General features: G+C 51.9%; 1 protein-coding gene and 1 pseudogene across 1 annotated transcript in view; both read right to left on the minus strand.

Moving 5' to 3' along the window:
* The window catches only part of LOC147095572 (scavenger receptor cysteine-rich domain-containing protein DMBT1-like), a 960,763-nt gene extending 955,445 nt beyond the window's left edge, over positions 1 to 5,318 (minus strand). The window contains exons 1-3 of the mRNA XM_085973664.1: positions 4,925 to 5,318; positions 3,627 to 3,941; positions 1,048 to 1,362 (exon numbers count right to left, since the gene is read on the minus strand). Of these exons, the coding sequence (XP_085829790.1) occupies positions 1,048 to 1,362; positions 3,627 to 3,941; positions 4,925 to 5,303 (1,009 nt within the window). The 5' untranslated portion in view covers positions 5,304 to 5,318. The remainder of the gene's footprint in view (positions 1 to 1,047; positions 1,363 to 3,626; positions 3,942 to 4,924) is intronic.
* Positions 5,319 to 5,768: 450 nt separating this feature from the next.
* Positions 5,769 to 26,313, minus strand: part of LOC147095578 (scavenger receptor cysteine-rich domain-containing protein DMBT1-like) — a 38,123-nt pseudogene continuing 17,578 nt past the window's right edge.

A 26,313-nucleotide genomic window follows, 5' to 3' on the forward strand; every position in this document is an offset into this window, starting at 1 on the left:
ACTCCTCTCATCCGAACAGGTAACTCCACTCACCCGAGCGGGTAACTCCTCTCACCCGAGCAGGTAACTCCACTCACCCGAGCGGGTAACTCCTCTCACCCGAGCAGGTAACTCCTCTCACCCGAGCAGGTAACTCCACTCACCCGAGCGGGTAACTCCTCTCACCCGAGCAGGTAACTCCTCTCATCCGAACAGGTAACTCCACTCACCCGAGCGGGTAACTCCTCTCACCCGAGCTGGTAACTCCGCTCACCCGAGCGGGTAACTCCTCTCATCCGAACAGGTAACTCCACTCACCCGAGCGGGTAACTCCTCTCACCCGAGCAGGTAACTCCACTCACCCGAGCGGGTAACTCCTCTCACCCGAGCAGGTAACTCCTCTCACCCGAGCAGGTAACTCCGCCCACCTGAGCGGGTAACTCCTCTCACCCGAGCAGGTAACTCCTCTCACCCGAGCAGGTAACTCCACTCACCCGAGCAGGTAACTCCGCTCACCCGAGCGGGTAACTCCACTCACCCGAGCAGGTAACTCCACTCACCCGAGCAGGTAACTCCACTCACCCGAGCAGGTAACTCCACTCACCCGAGCCGCTAACTCCTCTCACCCGAGCAGGTAACTCCCCTCACCCGAGCGGGTAACTCCACTCACCCGAGCCGGTAACTCCTCTCACCCGAGCGGGTAACTCCACTCACCCGAGCGGGTAACTCCACTCACCCGAGCAGGTAACTCCACTCACCCGAGCAGGTAACTCCTCTCACCCGAGCCGGTAACTCCGCTCACCCGAGCAGGTAACTCCTCTCACCCGAGCAGGTAACTCCTCTCACCCGAGCGGGTAACTCCTCTCACCCGAGCGGGTAACTCCACTCACCCGAGCAGGTAACTGCTCTCACCCGAGCGGGTAACTCCTCTCACCCGAGCAGGTAACTCCTCTCACCCGAGCGGATAACTGTGCTCTCACCCGAGCGGGTAACTCCGCTCACCCGAGCGGGTAACTCCGCTCACCCGAGCGGGTAACTCTGCCCACCCGAGCGGGTAACTCCTCTCACCTGAGCAGGTAACTCCAGCGTCCCGACTGTGTGTGCAGCTATTCACACCCCACGGACTCTGAGAGCACTGATCGAGGGCAGGCTCTGTCCCGTTGCACCTCACATCACTCAGCCAGATGTCCCCAGTCCCCTCTCCATAGTAGGCGCCTCCTGTTGCTGACAGGGCCGTCCCACAGTTCAACAGTCTGCAGACCACACTCGCTGCATTTACATCCCAGCCATCGTCACAGATGGTCCCCCAGATGGCGTTATGAAAGACCTCAACTCTCCCGGAGCACATGTTGGTCCCGTTCACCAGCCGTACGGGCACCGGACCTGGAATAGAGACGGGAAGGAGTTGAAACTAATCCGAGTTTGACCAGAATTCTCTAGATCTCGCTGTTGTTACAGGTCAGAGAGGAGGGTAGTGGGGTCGGTGTGGTGGGCAGGGGGTGGCGAGTGGGGTCAGTGAGGGGGGGGAGTGGGGGCAGTGAGGGGGGGAGTGGGGTCAGTGAGGGGGACGGTGGGGGGGGGAGTAGGGTCAGTGAGGGGGATGGTGGATGTGAGTGGGGCCAGTGAGGGGGGAGTGGGGGCGGTGGGGGGGAGTGGAGTTAGTGAGGGGTCGTGGGGGGAGTGGGGTCAGTGAGGGGGAGAGTGGGGTCAGTGAGGGGGACGGTGGGGGGGGAGTAGGGTCGGTGAGGGGGATGGTGGATGTGAGTGGGGCCAGTGAGGGGGGAGTGGGGGCGGTGGGGGGGAGTGGAGTTAGTGAGGGGTCGTGGGGGGAGTGGGGTCAGTGAGGGGGGAGTGGGGTCAGTGAGGGGTCGGAGTGGGGTCAGTGAGGTGTGGAGTGGGGTGGGTGAGGGGGGGAGAGGGGTTACTGAGGGGGCAGTGGGGTCGGTGGGGGGGGAAGAGGGGTCAGTGAGGGGGGAGTGAGGGAGGGAGTGGGTTCAGTGGGGGGTCGGAGTGGGGTCAGTGAGGGGTCGGAGATGGGTCGGTGTGGGGTCAGTGAGGGGGTCATTGAGGGGGGGGTGGGGCCTGTGAGGGGGTCAGTGAGGGGCGAGTGGGGTCAGTGAGGGGGGGTGGGGGGGGAAGTGGGGTCAGTGAGGGGTTCATTGAGGGGCGAGTGGGGTCGATGAGGGGGTCATTGAGGGGGCGGTGGGGGGGTGGGGCCAGAGAGGAGGTCAGTGAGGGGGGCAGTGAGGGGAGAGTGGGGTCAGTGAGGGGGTTGGGGGGGAGTGGGGTCAGTGAGGGGCGGAGTGGGGTCAGTGAGGGGGCGGTGGGGTCAGTGAGGGGAGGTGGGGGGGAGTGGGGTCAGTGAGGGGTTCATTGAGGGGCGAGTGGGGTCAGTGAGGGGGCGGTGGGGGGGTGGGGCCAGAGAGGGGGTCAGTGAGGGGGGAGTGGGGTCAGTGAGGAGGGAGTGGGGTCAGTGAGGGGGGAGTGGGGTCAGTGAGGGGGGCGGTGAGGGGGGAGTGGGGTCAGTGAGGGGGCGGTGAGGGGGGAGTGGGGTCAGTGAGGGGGCGGTGGGGTCAGTGAGTATCTCCAAGCCCCGACAGTTGCTGTTACTGAACAGACTGGAATCTCAGCCACTCTCCCAGTATCGGCACTTTTAGAAACCATCCCCACACTGAGCCCTCCAAAAGTTCACTTCCATATGGACAGTTTCTGTTCACATTGTGGGGTCCAGGGAGGTTCTGGGTGTCACATACCAACAACTGAATCACCTTACAACAAAAAAGGGGAGAGAAAACCATTCATTATCCACTGGTTTCAGGTGACTAGGAACAGTTACATAGAATGTACAGCACAGAAACAGGCCATTCACCCGACAGGTTTATATCGGTGTTTATGCTCCACACAAGTCACCTCCCCCCTCTTCAGCTCACCCCGTCACCAGAGCCTTCTATTCCATTTAAAGGGTGTGAGGAGTGAGCAGGAGAGTGGGATTAGACTGGGTGGGATATTAAAGGGTGTGGGGAGTGAGCAGGAGAGTGGGATTAGACTGGGTGGGATATTAAAGGGTGTGGGGAGTGAGCAGGAGAGTGGGATTAGACTGGGTGGGATATTAAAGGGTGTGGGGAGTGAGCAGGAGAGTGGGGTTAGACTGGGTGGGATATTAAAGGGTGTGAGGAGTGAGCAGGAGAGTGGGATTAGACTGGGTGGGATATTAAAGGGTGTGAGGAGTGAGCAGGAGAGTGGGATTAGACTGGGTGGGATATTAAAGGGTGTGGGGAGTGAGCAGGAGAGTGGGATTAGACTGGGTGGGATATTAAAGGATATGGGGAGTGAGCAGAAGAGTGGGATTAGACTGGGTGGGATATTAAAGGATATGGGGAGTGAGCAGGAGAGTGGGATTAGACTGGGTGGGATATTAAGGATATGGGGAGGGAGCAGAAGTCCACAGTCCCACACATCCATAGGGTATCTTCTGAAGTTCGAAAAGACTCACCTGAGCCAGTAACTCCGCCCACCCGAGCAGGTAACTCCGCCCACCCGAGCAGGTAACTCCACTCACCCGAGCAGGTAACTCCACTCACCCGAGCAGGTAACTCCGCCCACCCGAGCAGGTAACTCCACTCACCCGAGCAGGTAACTCCACTCACCCGAGCAGGTAACTCCGGCGTCCTTGCTGTGTGTGCAGTTATTTACACCCCATGAGTTAGCAGAGCACTGATCGAGGGCAGGCTCTGCTCCGTCACACCTCACATCATCCAACCAGATGACCCCAGTCCCCTCTCCATAATAGGCGCCTCCTGTTGCTGACAGGGCCGTCCCACAGTTCAACAGTCTGCAGACCACACTCGCGGCATTTACATCCCAGCCATTATCACAGACGGTCCCCCAGACAGAGTTATGATAGACCTCAACTCTCCCGGAGCACATGTTGTTACCATTCACCAGCCGTACGGGCACCGGACCTGGAATAGAGACGGGAACACGGTTAAACTAGTGTACACGATGGTGGGAGGCATCGACTGGGCCCAGACGTCAGTCATCTCTTAACACCCGCGCGCGGCTCTCGCCCGACCCCCGCACGCGGCTCTCGCCCGACCGTTGCGCGCAGCTCTTGCCCGACCCCCGCCCGCGGTTCTCGCCTGACCCCCGCGTGCGTCGCTCGGCCGACCCCCTCGTGATATAGTTCGATACCAGATATCGACCTATGCCCCGTATTCACCTACACCATTGTGGGCGGGCAATGATCAAAGGCTTGACGGGGAGGGGGTGGGTCTGTCCTATTTTCCCGGTTACGTGCCAACATGGCATTTCCACATGGAGACACAAAGTCTGAGCTGCATTATTAAATTTCATTCCGCCATGTGTCTGCTCATTTCACCAGCCTGTCTATCCTCCTGAAGTCTGTTACTATCCTCATTGTTTACTACATTTCTGTGTTTCGTGTCAGCTGCAAACTTTGGAATTATGCCCGGCATACCCAAGTCCAGGTCATTAATAATAATAATTCAACTTTATTGTCATTGTACAATGCACAAGTACATGAACAACGAAATGTGATCTTGCAAGCTCCCATGAGTCCAGTACAAATAACATTAACATTAAACGAAAATAGCACCGTCCTGGGACGGAAGAGCAGTGATCCTACTACCGACCCTTGGGGAACACCACTGCACAATTCCCTCAGTCTAAAAAACAACCATTCACCGCTACTCTCTGCTTTCTGTCCCTTAGCCAATTGTATATCCACGCTGTCACTGCCCCTTAAATCCCGTGGGCTTCACTCGTATGTCTCCAAGTACCAGCACTTGCCACGCTGAGACCGGGTGAAGAGGATTAAAACCTGGTTAGACTGGCGGACAGGGAGACGGAGTTAAGTCACCCGAGCGGGTAAATCCACTCACCCAAACAGGTAGCTCCGCCCACCCTGGCAGGTAACTCCCCTCACCTGAGCAGGTAACTCCGGCGTCCTGGCTGTGTGTGCAGGTATTGACACCCGATGGGTTTGCAGGGCACTGATCGAGGGCAGGCTCTGTCCCGTTACATCTCAAACTCCCTAACCAGATGTCCCCAATCCCTTCTCCATAGTAGGCGGCAGTCCGTGCTGACAGGGCCATCCCACAGTTCAACAGTCTGCAGACCACACTCGCTGCCTTTAGATTCCAGCCATTGTCGCAGATGGTCCCCCAGATGGATTTGCGATAGACCTCAACTCTCCCGGAGCACATGTTGTTACCGTTCACCAGCCGTTCAGGCACCGGACCTGGAATAGAGATGGGAACATGGTTAATCTGGTCTGGGATTACCTGCACTGTCACTGGAGTCATCACTGGACATTTAGGCCTAGGTGTCAGGCCCCACCCAAAAGTGGTCAGCACAGAGACTGTGTTACTGGGCTAGTAATGCAGAGGCCTGGGCTAGTAATGCAGAGGCCTGGGCTAGTAATGCAGAGGCCTGGGCTAGTAATACAGAGGCCTGGGCTAGTAATGCAGAGGCCTGGGCTAGTAATGCAGAGGCCTGGGCTAGTAATGCAGAGGCCTGGGCTAGTAATGCAGAGGCCTGGGCTAGTAATGCAGAGGCCTGGGCTAGTAATGCAGAGGCCTGGGCTAGTAATGCAGAGGCCTGGGCTAGTAATGCAGAGGCCTGGGCTAGTAATGCAGAGGCCTGGGCTAGTAATGCAGAGGCCTGGGCTAGTAATACAGACAGCCATAGACTGAATCTAACTTGGGCAGTTTAAGAACCAAAACAAAAATGGTGCAGGTAACTCCACTCATCTTTGAAAGAGCTATCTGTTAAATCTGGGTATCTTTAGGCAGTGTATCCTTCAAATAATCGACAGAGACTGCAGAGGAACAATCAACAGGTGTTTACTGGATGAGGGTTGCTCTAAAACTAAACAGTACAGATCCCTACTCAGGGTTTATATACAGGTGTGGTCACTGCCGGTACTACAGTATACAGGAGCTGTAAAAAGCAGTTCTCCCCTTAAAGGTACATACACTACAATTCCTCCCCTTTTAGATTAACAGTACCATAACATTCATTTAACAATTAACATTTTTAACATGCAACATTAACTGAAAATAGTCCATTTATAAATTCAGTCTTTGGGGCGGCTTCCTGATCCTTTCTGGATAGCGCCTTTCCTGAGTGTCTTGCTCTTGGTGCGGAGGCGATTCTGGTCCCCTGTCGTCGGTTGGTTCATCAGCTTCCGATACTACTGTTTCTGGGGTAGATGCTACCTGTATGTCGGGTTCATCACCAGGTACGCGAGACATGGGGCTGACTTGTTCCTGTGACGCTAGGATCTGGTCAACATGGCATCTCACAATGTTCTCCCCAACATCCACTGTGTACATTAGTGGCCCCTGCCGTGTGCATATCGTTCCTGGTTGCCATTTCTCTGTTCGGTAGTCGCGGGCCAAGACTGGTTGCCCCACATTGAAGCTCCTTGTCGGCTTCGCATTGATGTGCTGGACTTGCTTATTCTCAGCATTTCTTTGTACATTTGGTCTGAGCAAATCCAGACGAGATCTCAACCTTCGGTTAAAGAACATCATGGCCGGGGTCTGGTTGGTAACTGCATGTGTCGCATTTCTGTAGGCTAACAGGAAATTGTCCACCTTATGCTGCAGTGGAATGTCGTCATCGCACATGGCCCTTACTGCCTTTTTAAAGGTTAGTACGAACCTCTCCGCCAATCCATTTGTGGCTGGATGATACGGGGCGGATGTGTAATGCCTTGCCCCATTCCTTTTCATAAATTTTCGAAACTCTTCGGACACAAACTGTGGTCCGTTATCAGAGCAAATCTGCTCTGGCAAGCCGTTCCTGGCAAATATGGTCCGTAGGACTGCAATAGTTTTCTCCGTGGTGGTGGAGGACATTTTGATCACCTCAGGCCATTTCGAGTGCGCATCCACGGCTATTAAAAACATTGAGTCCATGAATGGACCAGCAAAATCAATATGCACCCGTTGCCATGGAGAGGAGGGCCATTCCCATGGGTGTAGAGGGGTATGTGGTGGTGCATTTTGGACCTTTTGGCATCCTGAGCAGCTCTTTGTCAGGTCCTCAATTTGCTGATCAATCCCCGGCCACCACACATAAGCCCTAGCAAGGCTTTTCATTTTCACCCCTCCCAGATGGCCTTCGTGAAGCTCATTGAGCACTCTCTCCCTTAACTTGGGTGGAATTACCACTCGGGATCCACACATCAAGGTCCCCTGGCATACTGACAGCTGTCCTCTTCCGGATGAGAATGCTGGCAACAGTGAGTCGCCATGTGTTGGCCATCCCTTCACCGTCAAGTCATACCCGAGACAGTGTCGGGTCATTTCGGGTCTCCTTCTCTATATCCGCGTTAGTTACTGGCAAGCGTTCAATTATAGTCGAATAAAATATTTCGACAGGGTCCACTGCTGGTGCTTCCTCCGCAGTAGGCAGTGGCAGGTGTGATAGCCCATCAGCGTTTCCATGCTGTTTCGTGCCCTTATACTCTATTTCATAATGGTTCGCCCCTAGAAAAAGGGATCATCTTTGTAGCCATTGTGCAGTCATCACCGGAATGCCCTTCTTTGGATTAAAGATGGAGACAAATGGTTGGTGGTCGGTCAGCAAGGTGAACTTCTGCCCGTGCAGATAGTGGTTGAACTTTTTCACTCCCCACACAAGGCTGAGGGCCTCCCTGTCAATCTGGGCATAGTTACGCTCGGCTGAGGTTAGTGACCGAGACGCGAAGGCTACTGGCCTCTCCGAGCCGTCCGGGAATTTGTGCGACAGCACCGCTCCAATACCATAGGGTGAGGCATCACACGCCAACCGAATTGGTAGTGCTGGGTTGAAATGAGCCAACACCTCTTTTGATGTGATCAATTCTTTGCACTTCTGGAAAGCTCGTTTACATTCGTCATTCCACTTCCATGGTACCCCCGTTTGCAATAGGGTGTTCAGTGGGTGTAGTACTGTAGACAAATTCGGCAAGAACTTATGGTAGTAGTTCACCAGCCCGAGGAACGACCTCAGTTGTGACACATTTTCCGGTGCTGGAGCCTTGACTACTGCCTCAATCTTTTCAGGGGACTTATGTAACCCCTCTTCATCAATAACGTGGCCACAATACGAGATCTGCTTCTGGAAAAACTCGCATTTGTGGCGATTAGATCGGAGCCAATATTCCTTCAATCTAGTGAGCACCTGCTCCAGGTTGGCGAGGTGATCACTGTCATTTTCGCCCGTGACCAGGATGTCGTCCAAATAACACTGGGTCCCTGGAATCCCTTGCAGGACTTGATCCATTGCCCTTTGCCAAATAGCCGGAGCTGATGCTACCCCGAACACCAGCCGGTTGTATTGGTAGAGACCTTTATGTGTGTTGATCGTGAGGTACTGTTTCGAGGCTTCTTCTACCTCCATTTGCAGGTACGCCTGGGCCAGATCAATCTTAGTGAAGCGTTTTCCTCCAGATAGCGAGGTGAAAATATCTTCAATCCGCGGAAGCGGATATTGTACCGTGTGAAGGACTGGGTTCACTGTCACCTTAAAGTCCCCACAGACGCGAACCTTCTTTGGTTCCCCAGGCGTATTACTCAACGACCTCTTCATTACAGGAACGATGGGTGTAGCCCACTCGCTCCAGTCCACTTTGGACAGTACTCCAGAATGTTCCAAACCTTCCAGTTCTGCTTCGACGGCTGGGCGGATCGCATAAGGTCTGGCCTTAAAAAACTTTGGGCTTGCATTTTCCTCTATTTTGATCGTCGCTGTTATGCCTTTTAGTGTTCCGAGTCCCTCCTGGAACACTTCTTGTGCGTCAGTTAGCATTTTTGACAGTCGTCCAGGTGTGATGTCGTCATCCTTTTTGGCATCTACCGTCAGTGCTTGTATGGCATGCCAATCTAACTGTATCTTCCGGATCCATTCACGTCCTAGTAGTGGTGGTCCTCCATCTGGCAATACATATAGGTCCATTTTTGGTGTTTCCTTGCCGTTGTATATCACGTTCACCCTTATTTTTCCTTTGGGGTAGACTTTTTGCCCTATGTACATCTTCAAGACAATCCCTGTATCTCTCAAGGGTATATGTGAGAATAGCCGCTTGTAGTCCCTTCGGTTTATGACTGTTAGGGCTGATCCTGTGTCCAATTCTATTTTCACTTGGACTCCGTCTATCTTGAGTGTGACCCAGATAGTTTGGTGATCCTCCATTTTGATTACATTATGTAGTTTCAGACAACCCAGATCCTTGCTTCCGGAGTCTGTATCACTTTTCTGTTCGTCTGAACTACTCTCCGTCACCTTATGTATCTTTTTGTACTTCTCCTGTGGAGATTTCTTGCTGCTGGTTTTCTTTCCCGACCTGCAGACTCTTGCTATGTGTCCTACTTCTCCACACTGTCTGCACACTTGGTCCTTGAACCAACAATCCTTATGGTCATGTGTTGTTCTGCAGCAGCGATAACACTTCCCTGCTCCATATGACATTTCATTGGTGCCATATTCTTGCAGTCTCCGCTGTATCTCTGCAGCGCCCCGTGCGGCTGCTTCGTGTGATACTGCCATGCTGAAAGCCTTGTCCAGCGTAAGATCCTTTTCTGATAGAAGCCGTTTCTGGGTTCCTTCACTTTGAAGCCCACACACAAACTTGTCCCTTAAAGTATCTGCTAGTCCCGTCCCAAACTGGCAGTGTTTCGATAGCTTGCGCAGTTCCGTTAAATACTCAGCATTACTTTCGTCTTTATGTTGGTTCCTTTTGTGGAACTTAAATCTTTCTGTTATCAGCAGCGGTGTGGGGTTTAAGTGGTCCTGTAGGATTGCCACTATGTTTTCAAAATCCTTTTCCACTGGCTTCTCTGGGTTTACTAGGTTTCGCAGTAAGCCATACATTTTTGCACCCATGGAATTCAACAATACCAGTGCTTTCCTGGCATCTGGCACTTCATTCGCCTTGCAGTACACTTCTGTGCATTCTACATATGTCGCCCAATCCTTGACTTCATTGTCGAACGCTGTGACACTGCCACGCTTCGGCATCCCTGGGTGTGGTTAGACTGGCTAAAAATGGCATCTCCCGCACTCTCCCTTCTTCTCTGCTGGCTCAAAATGGCGTCTCCCGCGCTTTCCTTTCTTCCCGCGCTCTCCCTTCTTCTCCACTGTGGCTCAAAATGGTGTCTCCTGCGCTCTCCCTTCATCTCCGCTGCGGCTCAAATGGCGTCTCCCGCGCTTCCTTTTGTCCCCCGCGGACGCTGCTCAGCCCTTGAACACTGGCCGCGCTCTGCGCTTTTTCCTGCGCGCCTCTCTCATTGACGCCGCTCAGTCCAGAACCCCGGCTGCGCCCTGTGCGCTTTACCCTCTCTCTCTTTTTTTTTCCGTCGACGCCGCTCGGTCTTCAACCCCGGCTGCGCCCTGTGCGCTTTACCCTCTCTCGTTGACGCCGCTCGGTCTTCAACCCCGGTTGCGCCCTGTGCGCTTTACCCTCTCTCTTACCCGTCGACGCTGCTCGGCCTATTTCTGTGCCGTCGGTCGGCTCCCGCCGCCGCTGTCCGGGAAGGGTCTGCGCCGTACCTGCTGCCAGCCTGCTGCGCTGGATCGTCGCGGCTGGAGAACCAAGCCCAGCTGTCCACAGCCTCCTCTGCGATGCTCAAGTCCTCCCTGGATGGTCGACGCCCGCACTGGTGGAATCGGCCTTCTTCTTCAGAGTTGCAGGTAGGTTCGAAACGACTCGTCGCCAATGTTAAATCTGTGTATCTTTAGGTAGTGTATCCTTCAAATAATCGACAGAGACTGCAGAGGAACAATCAACAGGTGTTTACTGGATGAGGGTTACTCTAAAACTAAACAGTACAGATCCCTACTCAGGGTTATATACAGGTGTGGTCACTGCCGGTACTACAGTATACAGGAGCTATAAAAAGTAGTTCTCCCCTTAAAGGTACATACACTACACTATCCAATTAGGTCCACTCCCTGTACTCTTTCCTCAGCCTTGCAAATGTTTCCACTTCAGCTGTTAATCCAATACCCTTTTGAAAGTTACTTTGAATCTGCTTCCACAGCCCTTTCAGGCAGTGCATTCCAGATCACAGCAAGTCGCTGCATAAAAAAGTTTCCTCATCTCCCCTCTGGTTCTTTTGCCAATCACCTTAAAATGTGTCCTCTGGTTACCGACCCTTCTGCCACTGGAAGCAGTTTTTCCTCATCATCTCCTCTATCAAAACCATTCATGATTTTGAACACTTCTATCAAATCTCCTCTTAACCTTCTCTGCTCTAAGGGGAACAACCCCAGCTTCTCTCGTCTCTCCACATAATTGAAGTCCCTCAACCCTGGTTCCATTCTGGTAAGTCTCTCCTGCACCCGCTCCAAGGCTTTGACATCCTTCCGAAAGTGTGGTGCCCAGAATTGGACACACTGCTCCAGTTGAGGGCTAACCACTGCTTTATAAAAATTTAGTATAACTTCTTTGCTTTGGTATTCTACTCCTCTATTAATAAAGCCAAGGATCCCACATGCTTTTTTAACAGCCTTCTCACTTGTCCTGCCACCTTCAAAGATTTGTATCCATACACTCCCTAGATCTCTGTTTCTGTACCCTCTTTCAACTTGCACCATTTAGTTTATAACGCCTCTCCTCATTCTTCCTACCAAAATGAAGCACTTCACACTGCTCTGTGTTAAATTTCACCTGCCATGTGTCTGCCCATTTCACCATTTCTATATCCTCCTGAAGTCTGTTACTATTGTCTGCACTGTTTACTACATTACCGAGTTTCGTGTCATCTGCAAACTTTAAAATTTTACCCTGTATACCCAAGTCCAGGTCATTAATATATATCAACAAGAGCAGTGGTCCTAATACCGACCCCTGGGGAACAACTCTGTACACTTCCCTCCAGTCTGAAAAACAACCGTTCACCACTACTCTGCTTTCTGTCCCTTAGTCAACTTCATATCCACACTGCGTCTGCCCCTTTAATCCCATGGGCTTCAATATTGCTAACAAGCCTAATATGTGGATTATAAGGATGGTTATAAGGATTTTGCTCCAGCCAATGCACGGAGGAAATCTTCACCCAGTGTCCCACTAAAGAGTAGGAAATGCAAACGAGAACAAGATTGACTGGAGGAGTTAAGGAGAGGAACAGGTTCACAACTAAAGGGTTACTTTCACACTGTGGTAAACCACTGTTGTTCACTTCACTGTTGTTCACTCTTGCCCATTGTTGTACCTGTCTGTGCATGCCTCAGCTGGCTCCGCCCCTGGCTCCACCCATATGCCCTGGTATAAAGGCGGCTGCTCTGCAGTTCCCCAGGCATTCAGGACCAGTCGACCACTAGAGGCATGCCTTCGTTCTTTAGCTAATAAAAGCCTGTTTGTTACTCTCTTAACTTCCAGTCTTTCTCAGTAATTGATAGCGCATCACACACATCGATCTTTCTGTGTAATTTTAAAATGTTAACTAATATTAATGGATATTCCAAGCTCCAGTTCACATTTATCAACAACTTGCATTTGTTTAGCGCCATTAACATCGGGAAAGGTCCCTAAGGAGCTTCAGAGGGATTGTAATCAGATAATAAATTTACACCAAAGGAGGGGAGGCTCAAACACAGGAAACTCAGACAAGAACCAACTCCCTGCACAGTGTTGATTTTAATCATTTCATTAATGCTGAAAAAAGTATTTCAAATGGGATATTTCACACTGACATTACATGCTGCTGAATTTCATCATTGTCATTTTTATTAAACTGCATATTTTTAATCTTTGGGTAAAAATGACTGCAACTGATTTCTGAAGATTAGCATCCTGTCTACAGATCTCCCAACTCACCCCCGTGTTAATGAGATCTCCCAACTCACCCCCGTGTTAGAGATCTCCCAACTCACCCCCCGTGTTGATGAGATCTCCCAACTCACCCCCCATGTTAATGAGATCTCCCAACTCACCGCCGTTTTAATGAGACCTCCCAACTCGCCCCCGTGTTAATGAGATCTCCCAACTGACCCCCGTGTTAATGAGATCTCCCAACTCACCCCCCATGTTAATGAGATCTCCCAACTCACCGCCGTTTTAATGAGATCTCCCAACTCGTCCCCGTGTTAATGAGATCTCCCAACTCACCCCCGTGTTAATGAGATCTCCCAACTCCCTCTCCCCCGTGTTAATGAGATCTCCCAACTCACTCCCATGTTAATGAGATCTCCCAACTCCCCCCCGTGTTAATGAGATCTCCCAACTCCCCCCCGTGTTAATGAGATCTCCCAACTCACCTGTGTAAATGAGATCTCTGAACTCACCCCGTGTTAGAGATCTCCCAACTCACCCCCGTGTTAATGAGATCTCCCAACTCACCCCCGTGTTAATGAGATCTCCCAACTCACCCCATGTTTAATGAGATCTCCCAACTCACCCCATGTTTAATGAGATCTCCCAACTCACCCCCGTGTTAATGAGATCTCCCAACTCACCCCCGTGTTAATGAGATCTCCCAACTCACCCCTGTGTTAATGAGATCTCCCAACTCACCCCCCCGTTAATGAGATCTCCTAACTCACCCCCGTGTAAATGAGATCTCCCAACTCACCCCCGTGTTAATGAGATCTCCCAACTCACCCTATGTTAATGAGATCTCCCAACTCACCCCCCATGTTAATGAGATCTCCCAACTCACCCCCGTGTTAATGAGATCTCCCGACTCACCCCGTGTTAATGAGATCTTCCAACTCACCCCATGTTAATGAGATCTCTCAACTCCCCCCCATGTTAATGAGATCTCCCAACTCCCTCCAAGTTAATGAGATCTCCCAACTCACCCACCTGTGTTAATGAGATCTCCCAACTCACCCCATGTTAATGAGATCTCCCAACTCCCCCCCGTGTTAATGAGATCTCCCAACTCACCCCCGTGTTAATGAGATCTCCCAACTCACCCCATGTTTAATGAGATCTCCCAACTCACCCCATGTTTAATGAGATCTCCCAACTCACCCCCGTGTTAATGAGATCTCCCAACTCACCCCCGTGTTAATGAGATCTCCCAACTCACCCCTGTGTTAATGAGATCTCCCAACTCACCCCCCCCGTTAATGAGATCTCCTAACTCACCCCCGTGTAAATGAGATCTCCCAACTCACCCCCGTGTTAATGAGATCTCCCAACTCACCCTATGTTAATGAGATCTCCCAACTCACCCCCCATGTTAATGAGATCTCCCAACTCACCCCCGTGTTAATGAGATCTCCCGACTCACCCCGTGTTAATGAGATCTTCCAACTCACCCCATGTTAATGAGATCTCTCAACTCCCCCCCATGTTAATGAGATCTCCCAACTCCCTCCAAGTTAATGAGATCTCCCAACTCACCCACCTGTGTTAATGAGATCTCCCAACTCACCCCATGTTAATGAGATCTCCCAACTCTCCCCGTGTTAATGAGATCTCCCAACTCATCCCCCCGTGTTAATGAGATCTCCCAACTCACCCCATGTTAATGAGATCTCCCAACTCCCCCCCCGTTAATGAGATCTCCCAACTCAACCCATGTTAATGAGATCTCCCAACTCACCCGTGTTAATGAGATCTCCCAACTCACCCCTGTGTAAATGAGATCTCCCAACTCACCCCCGTGTAAAGGAGATCTCCCAACTCACTCCCCGTGTTAATGAGATCTCCCAAATCACCCCCGTGTTAATGAGATCTCCCAACTCACCCCATGTTAATGAGTTCTCCCAACTCACCCCCTATGTTAATGAGATCTCCCAACTCACCCCCATGTTAATGAGATCTCCCAACTCACCCCATCTTAATGAGATCTCCCAACTCCCCCCGTGTTAATGAGATCTTCCAACTCACCCCATGTTAATGAGATCTCCCAACTCACACCCGTGTTAATGAGATCTCCCAACTCTCCCCGTGTTAATGAGATCTCCCAACTCACCCCCCCGTGTTAATGAGATCTCCCAACTCACCCCATGTTAATGAGATCTCCCAACTCCCCCCCGTTAATGAGATCTCCCAACTCACCCCCGTGTTAATGAGATCTCCCAACTCACCCCATGTTAATGAGATCTCCCAACTCACCCCATTTTAATGAGATCTCCCAACTCACCCCTGTGTTAATGAGATCTCCCAACTCACCCCTGTGTAAATGAGATCTCCCAACTCACCCCCGTGTTAATGAGATCTCCCAACTCCCCTCCGTGTTAGAGATCTCCCAACTCACCCACCCGTGTTAATGAGATCTCCCAACTCACCACATGTTAATGAGATCTCCCAACTCACCCCCGTGTTAATGAGATCTCCCAACTCCCCCCGTGTTAATGAGATCTCCCAACTCACCCCACCCTGTTAATGAGATCTCCCAACTCACCCCATGTTAATGAGATCTCCCAACTCCCCCCCGTGTTAATGAGATCTCCCAACTCACCCCCCCTGTTAATGAGATCTCCCAACTCACCCCCCCTGTTAATGAGATCTCCCGCTCACCCGTAGCATTTTGTAACAGTGCTCATTCCACATATTATGAACAAATATATAGCCTGCACAACCAACAAAAAACTTGTGTTGTACAAACTCCCCAGTTATGTTTGCTGATTTTTTAATTGTTGCTTATAATCGGTTTTAGATTTATGAATATAAAAATCGGCATTAACGTGTCATTTAACCGTATTGGCGAACCACAATGTACAGTCCCAATAATTACCGCTGCTTCTGCTCTTAAAATGTGGGGAAAGTCCGCAGATCTGCAGAACAGCAGTTTTCCCGCTAACTCTGTTCTGCTCATCAGGTTCAATTGCCACTGACCTGAACGGTGCCCTTGATGGGGCCAAACATTCACTTCTCAAAATACACCCGTGCAGCAAATAAAGACAGGGCTTGAGAAAGAGCAGTAGGAAATACAGTGCAAATTCTGGCAATATATAGTCAGAGAGTCGCTACAATAATCTGCTCAGCGACACTTCACAACAGTTCAATTCCTTATTAGTTCATCCAGATTGGAAGGTAGTTCCCTGCACTTCACCATGTTAATATAGCGGCTGAGGCTCTCCACTGTGCGGGCACCCGGGCACCTTGCAGGGAACAGTGGTTTTGATTGTGTAAATAAGAAGAAACTGTTTCCAGTGACAGGAGGCTCAGTAACCAGAGGACACAGATTTAAGGTAATTGGCAAAAGAACCAGAGGGGAGATGAAGAGAATTTTTTTTACACAGCGAGTTATGATCTGGAATGTGCTGCCTGAAAGTGCGGTGGAAACAGGTTCAATAGTAACTTTCAAAAGGGAATTGGATAAATACATGCAAAGGAACAAATTGCAGGGGGGAGAGGGACTAAGTGGACAACTCTTCCAAAGAGCTGGTACAGGCAGGGTGGGCGGAACGGCCTCCTTCTGTGCTGTGAGATGCTATGATTCTATGTCCAAGCAGCTGGGTGGGCGGATACAGGCTGGAGGAGGCCAATAGGCCGACACCTGCTCAGGGGGGGGGGGCAATGAAACATGAGACACTCGACAAGGAGACAAGCCTTACCTGAGCAAGTGACGCCAGCATCCTGACTGTGTGTACAGTTACTGCCTCCCCAGGGGTTTGCGAGGCACTGGTCCAGCGAATGTTCTGTCCCACTGCACCGCACACCACCCAGCCACACCTCCCCGCTCCCTCGGCCGCGGTAGGCCCCGGTTACCGACTCAGCCTTCCCGCAGTTCAGCTGCTTGCACACGATGTCCCCGTCGGTGAGATCCCAGCTCTCGTCGCAGACTGTCCCCCAGGTGGACTCATGAAAGATCTCCACCCTCCCCGAGCACATGTTGTTCCCATCTGTCAGTCTGACCGGGAAAGGACCTGTGAACAAGGAAACTCCAGCTGAGTATTACACACAAAGAGCAGGAAAGGCCCAGGCTCTATCCCGGCCTGTGCTCAGTGAGCTGATCTCACCCGGTGTGGTACTGAGCCCCCCACACACACAGAAACACACAGAGCAGGAAAGGCCCAGGCTCCATCCCCGGCCTGTGCTCAGTGAGCTGATCTCACCCAGTGTGGTACTGAGCCCCCAACACACACACAGCAGGAAAGGCCCAGGCTCCATCCCCGGCCTGTACTGAGTTATCTGATCGCACCTGGTGTGTGATACTGAGCCCCATACACTCAGCAGGAAAGGCCCAGGCTCTGTCCCCGGCCTCTGCTGAGTGAGCTGATGTCACCCAGTGTGGTACTGAACCCCACAAACACAGCAGGAAAGGCCCAGGCTCCATCCCCGGCCTGTACTGAGTTATCTGATCGCACCTGGTGTGTGGTACTGAGCCCCACACACAGAGCAGGAAAGGCCCAGGCTCCATCCCCGGCCTGTACTGAGTTATCTGATCAGACCCGGTCTGTGGTACTGAGCCCCACACACAGAGCAGGAAAGGCCCAGGCTCCATCCCTGGCCTGTACTGAGTTATCTGATCGCACCTGGTGTGTGGTACCCAGCCCATACACAGAGCAGGAAAGGCCCAGGCTCCATCCCCGGCCTGTACTGAGTTATCTAATCAGACCCGGTCTGTGGTACTGAGCCCCACACACAGAGCAGGAAAGGCCCGGGCTCCATCCCCGGCCTGTACTGAGTTATCTGATCAGACCTGGTGTGTGGTACCCAGCCCCATACACAGAGCAGAATAGGCACTAGTTGGAACCAAGCTCAAAAGATGCTCGTAGTTGAATTGAATGTCTTGGCTCCTCCTTTGGGTATCTGCCCCAGATAAAGGGTCTAATTAATTAAATTAAGCTGGGACGTGACCGAGCCCCTTGAGGAACCAGTACCCTGCAAAACCCTGGACAATAAAGTTCCTTATAGTCCCCTTTCCTGAATCCATGAAATGCAAAGCTCGAATTACCTGAGCAGATAACTCCGGCGTCCCGACTGTGTGTGCAGTTATTCACATCCCACGGACTGCCAGAGCACTGATCGAGGGCAGGCTCTGTCCCCAAACACTTCAGGTCACTCAGCCAGATGGCCCCAGTCCCCTCTCCAAAGGCTGCCCCGGGCAGCACTGACACTGCAGTCCCACAGTTCAACTGTCTGCAGACCACGTTCGCTGCATTTAAATCCCAGCCATCATCGCAGACACTCCCCCAGACGGTGTTATGATAGATCTCAACTCTCCCGGAGCACTCATTTTTACCATTCACCAGCTGTACAGGCACCGGACCTGGAATAGAGACGGAATTGAGGCATGATGTAGGACACAATGTTTTTATGAACAGGACATCAGGGGATGAAAGAAAAGGAAAGAAAGAGCTTGCATTTCTATAGCGCCTTTCACAACCTCAAGACGTCCCAAAGTGCTTTACAGCCAATGAAGTACTTTTTGAAGTGTAGTCACTGTTGTAATATAGGAAATGCGGCAGCCAATTTGCACACAGCAAGCTGCCAGAAACAGCAATGTGATAATGACCAGATAATCTGTTTTTAGTGATGTAGGATGAGCGATAAATATTGGCCAGGACACCGGGAAGAACTTCCCCTGTTCTTCTTCAAAATAGTGCCACGGATATTACATCCACCCGAGGTGACAGACAGGGGCCCAGTTTAACGTTTCACTGAAAGATGGCACCTCGGACAGTGCAGCCCTCCCTCAGTACTGACACCAGAAGAGTCGGCCTGGATTATGGAGCTCAAGTCCCAGAGTATATACATCTATTTCCGACAGTGCAGCCCTCCCTCAGTACTGACACCAGAAGAGTCGGCCTGGATTACGGAGCTCAAGTCCCAGAGTATATACATCTATTTCCGACAGTGCAGCCCTCCCTCAGTACTGACACCGGGAGAGTCGGCCTGGATTATGGAGCTCAAGTCCCAGAGTATATACATCTATCTCTGACAGTGCAGCGCTCCCTCAGTACTGACACCGGGAGAGTCGGCCTGGATTATGGAGCTCAAGTCCCAGAGTATATACATCTATCTCTGACAGTGCAGCCCTCCCTCAGTACTGACACTGGGAGAGTCGGCCTGGATTATGCAGCTCAAGTCCCAGAATATACACATCTATCTCCGACAATGCAGCCCTCCCTCAGTACTGACACTGGAGAGTCGGCCTGGATTATGGAGCTCAAGTCCCCGAGTATATACATCTATCTCCGACAATGCAGCGCTCCCTCAGTACTGACACCGGGAGAGTCGGTCTGGATTATGGAGCTCAAGTCCCCGAGTATATACATCTATCTCCGACAAACATAGAAACATAGAAACATAGAAGATAGGAGCAGGAGTAGGCCATTTGGCCCTTCGAGCCTGCTCCGCCATTCAACGAGATCATGGCTGATCATCCAAACCCTAGCACTCGGTCCCTACACCGACAGCCATCCCACCCAAGCCCTATCCATGTAACCCCACGTATTTAATCCCCCCAACACTAAGGGCCAATTTTTTATCATGGCCAATCAACCTAACCCGCACATCTTTGGACTGTGGGAGGAAACCGGAGCACCCGGAGAAAACCCACGCAAACACGGGGAGAATGTGCAAACTCCACACAGACAGTCATCGAGGCCGGATTTTAACCCGGGTCCCTGGCGCTGTGAGGCAACAGTGCTAACCACTATGCCACCGTGCTGCCCTCCCTCAGTACTGACACTGGAGAGTCGGGTTGGATTATGCAGCTCAAGTCCCAGAGTATATACATCTATCTCCGACAATGCAGCCCTCCCTCAGTACTGGCACTGGGAGAGTCGGCCTGGATTATGGAGCTCAAGTCCTAGAGTATATACATCTATCTCCGACAGTGCAGCATTGCCTCAGTACTGACACTGGAGAGTCGGCCTGGATTATGGAGTCAAGTCCCAGAGTATATACATCTATCTCCGACAGTGCAGCCCTCCCTCAGTACTAGCACTGGGGGAGTCAGCCTGGATTATGGAGTCAAGTCCCAGAGTATATACATCTATCTCCGACAGTGAGCCCTCCCTCGGTACTGACACTGGAGAGTCGGCCTGGATTATGGAGTCAAGTCCCAGAGTATATACATCTATCTCCGACAGTGCAGCCCTCCCTCAGTACTGACACCGGGAGAGTCGGCCTGGATTATGGAGCTCAAGTCTCAGAGTATATACATCTATCTCCGACAGTGCAGCCCTCCCTCAGTACTAGCACTGGGGGAGTCGGCCTGGATTATGGAGCTCAAGTCCCAGAGTATATACATCTATCTCCGACAGTGCAGCCCTCCCTCAGTACTGACACCGGGAGAGTCGGCCTTGATTATTGGGCTCAGGTCTCTGAAGCGGGACTCGAACACACAACTTTCTGACTCGGAAGCCAGAGTGCAGACCCTGAGCCACGGCTGACACTGACAGGGAAGAATGTGGGGAGTATAAACTGGTCTTGGGTGGAGGAGCAAATCGAACCCTAGCGAATCGGCTGCTCATTGCACTCCCACCAATTTTTCTTTCTATTGAGGTCATGAATTAAGAGCAATTTATACTCGGAATATCTTGGTTACGGTGAGAGACTGGGAAGGGTGGAGGTGCAGAGAGAGATACACAAATCACTAAAAGCCAGTGAACCGCTTCACACAGTGATTAAAAAGGCTAATGGAATGTCGGCCTTTATCTCAGGGGAGCTGGAATAAGTTACGTTCCTGTTGTACCGAGCCCTGGTTACACCCCATCTGGAGCAGTGCCTTCAGTTCTGGGCACCACATCTCAGCAAGGATACACTGGCCTTGGAAGGGCTGCAGCGTAGATTCACCAGAATGATACCGCCGTTAAATTAGGACAGGTTGCATAAACTAGGCTTGTATTCGCTTGAGTTTAGAAGATTAAGGGTTGAGCTAATTGAGATGTTTAAGAATTTGATTAGATAGAAACTATTTCCTTTAGTGGGGAATCTAGAACAAGGTGGCATTACCTTAAAATTAGAGTTAGGCTGTTCAGGAGCAAAATCAGGAAGCACTTTTCCACACAAAGGGTAGTGGAAATCTGGAACTCTGTCTCCAATCTATGAGGTGCTGTGGGCCATCAGCAGCATCGTATTCCACCACAATCTGTAACCTCGTGGTCCGACATATCCCTCACCCTACCATCAGTATCAAGCCAGGCGACCAACCCTGGTACAATGAGGAGTGCAGAAGAGCCTGCCAGGAGCAGCACTTGGTGTACCAAAAAATGAGGTGCCAACCTGGTGAAGCTGCACCCAGGACTACATGCATGCTAAACAGCAGAAGCAGCATGCTACTGACAGAGCTAAGTGATACCACAACCCAACGGATCAGATCAAAGATCTGCAGTACTGCCACATCCAGTCGTGAATGGTGGTGGACAATTAAACAACTAACAGGAGGAGGAGGCTCCATGAACATCCCCATCCTCAATGATGGCGGAGCCCAGCACGTGAGTGCTAAAGACAAGGCTGAAGGGTTTGCAACCATCTTCAGCTATAAGTGCCAAGTAGATGATCCATCTCGACCTCCTCCTGTGGTCCCCACCATCAGAGAAGCCAGTCCTCAGCCAATTCGATTCACTCCACATGATATCAAGAAACGGCTGAGCGCACTGGATACAGTAAAGGCTACCGGTCCTGAAAATACCCCTAGCTGTAGTGCTGAAGACACGTGCTCCAGAACTAGCCATGCCTCTAACCAAGCTGTTCCAGTACAGCAACAATACTGACATCTACTGAAGTCAATGGGGATCAGGAGAAAACTCTCCAGTGGCTGGAGCCATACCTAGCACAAAGGAAGGTGGTTGTTGGAGGCCAATCATCTCAGCCCCAGGACATCGCTGCAGGCGTTCCTCAGGGCAGTGTCCTCGGCCCAGCCGTTTTCAGCTGCTTCACCAATGACCTTCCGGCCATCCTATGGTCAGTTGCAGGGCTATTCGCTGATGCTTGCAGTGTTCATTTCCATTCGCAATTGCTCAGATAATGAAGCAGTCTGCGGCCACACGCTGTAAATTTCTACGATGCTCTGATTCTAAGTAATTCCTCCTCCTGACAAGTGGACCCACTGCTGTAACAATTAGACGGTTGGGAACTAGTTCAAAAATGGAAGCGCTCTCGTGAGCAGGGAACTCCGCTAACCCGAGCAGGGTACTCCGCTCACCCGAGCGGGTAACTCCGCTCACCCGAGCGGGTAACTCCTCTCACCCGAGCGGGTAACTTCTCTCACCCGAGCGGGTAACTCCACTCACCCGAGCGGGTAACTCCTCTCACCCGAGCGGGTAACTCCTCTCACCCGAGCAGGTAACTCCGCTCACCCGAGGGGGTAACTCCGCTCACCCGAGCATATAACCCCTCTCACCCGAGCGGGTAACTCCTCTCACCCGAGCGGGTAACTCCACTCACCCGAGCTGGTAACTCCACTCACCCGAGCATATAACCCCTCTCACCCGAGCTGGTAACTCCGTTCACCCGAGCGGGTAACTCCTCTCACCCGAGCAGGTAACTCCGTTCACCCGAGCTGGTAACTCCTCTCACCTGAGCGGGTAACTCCTCTCACCCGAGCGGGTAACTCCTCTCACCCAAGCGGGTAACTCCTCTCACCCGAGCAGGTAACTCCACTCACCTGAGCAGTTAACTCCAGCGTCCTTGCTGTGTGTGCAGTTATTCACTCCCCATGAGTTAGCAGAGCACTGATCGAGGGCAGGTTCTGTCCCGTTGCACCTCACATCATCCAACCAGATGTCCCCAGTCCCCTCTCCATAGTAGGCGGCAGTCCGTGCTGACAGGGCCGTCCCACAGTTCAACAGTCTGCAGACCACACTCGCTGCATTTACATCCCAGCCATCGTCACAGACGGTCCCCCAGACAGAGTTATGATAGACCTCAACTCTCCCGGTGCACATGTTGTTACCGTTCACCAGCCGTACGGGCACCGGACCTGCAATAGAGACGGGAACACGATTAATCTGGTCTGGGAATACCTGGACTTTCACTGGGCTCCATGCCTGGATTTTATAACAGGCGTGCAAAACTGCTCCCAGTCTATTGAACTTGTACCTCTGGTGGGGTACAGTTGGAGAATAGAATTTGATGCATCATTATAAAACAAAGGAAAATGTGTAGCACAGATTCACTGGGTGTTACCATGGGTATGGGGTTAGTTACAGAGAGAGACTAGAGTGGATAAGGGGCACGTGAGAGATTAATGGGTTACCAGGGATGAGTGAGCAGGAGTGTGGGATTAGACTGGGTAGGATATTAAAGGGTATGAGGAGGGAGCAGGAGAGTGCAATGGGGAGTGACCCCGCTCACCCGAAACTCCTCTCACTCGAGCAGGTAACTCCTCTCACCCGAGCGGGAAACTCCTCTCACTCGAGCGGGTAACTCCACTCACCCGAGTGGGTAACTCCTCTCACCCGAGCGGGTGACTCCACTCACCGAGCGGGTAACTCCTCTCACCCGAGCAGGTAACTCCTCTCACCGGAGCAGGTAACTCCACTCACCCGAGTGGGTAACTCCACTCACCCGAGTGGGTAACTCCTCTCACCCGAGCGGGTGACTCCACTCACCAAGCGGGTAACTCCTCTCACCTGAACGGGAAACTTCTCTCACCCGAGCAAGTAACTCCACTCACCCGAGCGGGTTACACCACTCACCTGAGCAGGTAACTCCAGCGTCCTTGCTGTGTGTGCAGTGCTTCTGCCCCCATGGGGTTACAGAGCACTGATCAAGGGCAGGCTCTGTCCCAAGACACTTCACACCCACAATCCAGATGTCCCCAGTCCCCTCTCCATAATAGGCGCCAGTCCGTGCTGACAGGGCCATCCCACAGTTCAACAGTCTGCAGACCACGCTCGCTGCATTTACATCCCAGCCATCATCACAGACGGTCCCCCAGACGGAGTTACGATAGACCTCAACTCTCCCGGAGCACATGTTGTTACCGTTCACCAGCCGTACGGGCACCGGACCTGGAATAGAGACGGGAACAAGATCTTTGATTTGTAACGCTGCTTGTCCGACATCCAGTCCTGAATGAGCAGAAATTTCCTCCAACTAAATATTGGGAAGACCAAAGACCGCCAAAAACTCCATTCCCTCGCCACCGATTCCATCCTTCTCCCGGCCACTGTCTGAGGCTAAACCAGACATTTCACAACCTTGGTGTCCTATTTGACCCCGAGACGAGCTTCCAACCCCATAACCTCTCCAGCACCAAGACCGCCTACTTCCAGCTGCGTAACATCGCCCGTCTCCGCCCCTGCCTCAGCTCATCAACTGCTGAAACCAGCGTCCGTGCCCTTGGTTATCTCTAGACTTCACTATTACAATGTGCTCCTGGTCCGTCTCCCTTCTGCCACACTCCATAAACTTCAGCTCATCCAAAACTCTGCATCCTAACACACACCATATCCCGTTCACCCATCACCCCTGTGCTCACTGACCTACACTGGCTCCCGGTCCGGCAACGCCTCCTTTTTGAAATTCTCATCCTTGTGTTCAAATCGCTCCATGGCCCTCACCGCTCCCTATCTCTATAACCTCCTCCGGCCCTACAATTCTCATCCTCATGTTCAAATCCCTCCATGGCCCTCACCGCTCCCTATCTCTATAACCTCCTCCAGTCCTACAATTCTCATCCTCATGTTCAAATCGCTCCATGGCCCTCACCGCTCCCTATCTCTATAACCTCCTCCGGCCCTACAATTCTCATCCTCATGTTCAAATCCCTCCATGGCCCTCGCCGCTCCCTATCTCTATAACCTCCTCCAGCCCTACAATTCTCATCCTCATGTTCAAATCCCTCCATGGCCCTCGCCGCTCCCTATCTCTATAACCTCCTCCAGCCCTACAATTCTCATCCTCATGTTCAAATCCCTCCATGGCCCTCGCCGCTCCCTATCTCTATAACCTCCTCCGGCCCTACAATTCTCATCCTCATGTTCAAATCGCTCCATGGCCCTCGTCGCTCCCTATCTCTATAACCTCCTCCAGCCCTACAATTCTCATCCTCATGTTCAAATCCCTCCATGGCCCTCGCCGCTCCCTATCTCTATAACCTCCTCCAGCCCTACAATTCTCATCCTCATGTTCAAATCCCTCCATGGCCCTCGCCGCTCCCTATCTCTATAACCTCCTCCAGCCCTACAATTCTCATCCTCATGTTCAAATCCCTCCATGGCCCTCGCCGCTCCCTATCTCTATAACCTCCTCCAGCCCTACAATTCTCATCCTCATGTTCAAATCTCTCCATGGCCCTCGTCGCTCCCTATCTCTATAACCTCCTCCAGCCCTACAATTCTCATCCTCATGTTCAAATCCCTCCATGGCCCTCGCCGCTCCCTATCTCTATAACCTCCTCCAGCCCTACAATTCTCATCCTCATGTTCAAATCCCTCCATGGCCCTCGCCGCTCCCTATCTCTATAACCTCCTCCAGCCCTACAATTCTCATCCTCATGTTCAAATCTCTCTATGGCCCTCGCCACTCCCTATCTCTATAACCTCCTCCAGCCCTACAATTCTCATCCTCATGTTCAAATCTCTCCATGGCTTTCTACCATCCCCATCTCTGTAACCTCCTCCAGCCCTACCACCCTCCGAGATTTCTGCGCTCCTCCAATTCTGGTCTCTTGCGCACCCCGATTTTAATCGATCCACCATTGTCGGCCGTGCCTTTAGCGGCCTGGGTACTAAGCTTTGGAACTTCCTTCCTAAACCTCTTTGCCTCTCTACCTCTCCCCTCCTTTAAGACGCTCCTTAAGACCTACCTCCTTGACCTGCCCTAATATCTCCTTATGTAGCCCGGTGTCAAATTTTGTTTGATAATCGTTCCTGTGAAGCACCTTGGGACGTTTTACTATGTTAAAGGCACTATATAAATGCAAGTTGTTGTTCTTGTTAATCCCACTGCCCCGCTCTCTCCCCATAGCCCTATAGCTCAATAACAATTCCAAACTAATCCCACTGCCCCGCTCTCTGCCCATAGCCCTATAGCTCTATAACAATTCCAAACTAATCCCACTGCCCCGCTCTCTCCCCATAGCCCTATAGCGCTATAACAATTCCAAACTAATCCCACTGCCCTGCTCTCTCCCCATAGCCCTATAGCTCTATAACAATTCCAAACTAATCCCACTGCCCCGCTCTCTCCCCATAGCCCTATAGCTCTATAACAATTCCAAACTAATCCCACTGCCCCGCTCTCTCCCCATAGCCCTATAGCTCTATAACAATTCCAAACTAATCCCACTGCCCTGCTCTCTCCCCATAGCCCTATAGCGCTATAACAATTCCAAACTAATCCCACTGCCCTGCTCTCTCCCCATAGCCCTATAGCTCTATAACAATTCCAAACTAATCCCACTGCCCCGCTCTCTCCCCATAGCCCTATAGCTCGATAACAATTCCAAACTAATCCCACTGCCC

This window comes from Somniosus microcephalus, unplaced genomic scaffold (assembly GCF_052327205.1).
Source record: "Somniosus microcephalus isolate GS21.2 unplaced genomic scaffold, FLI_Smic_1.0 unresolved_chr1, whole genome shotgun sequence".
NCBI lineage: Eukaryota > Metazoa > Chordata > Chondrichthyes > Squaliformes > Somniosidae > Somniosus > Somniosus microcephalus.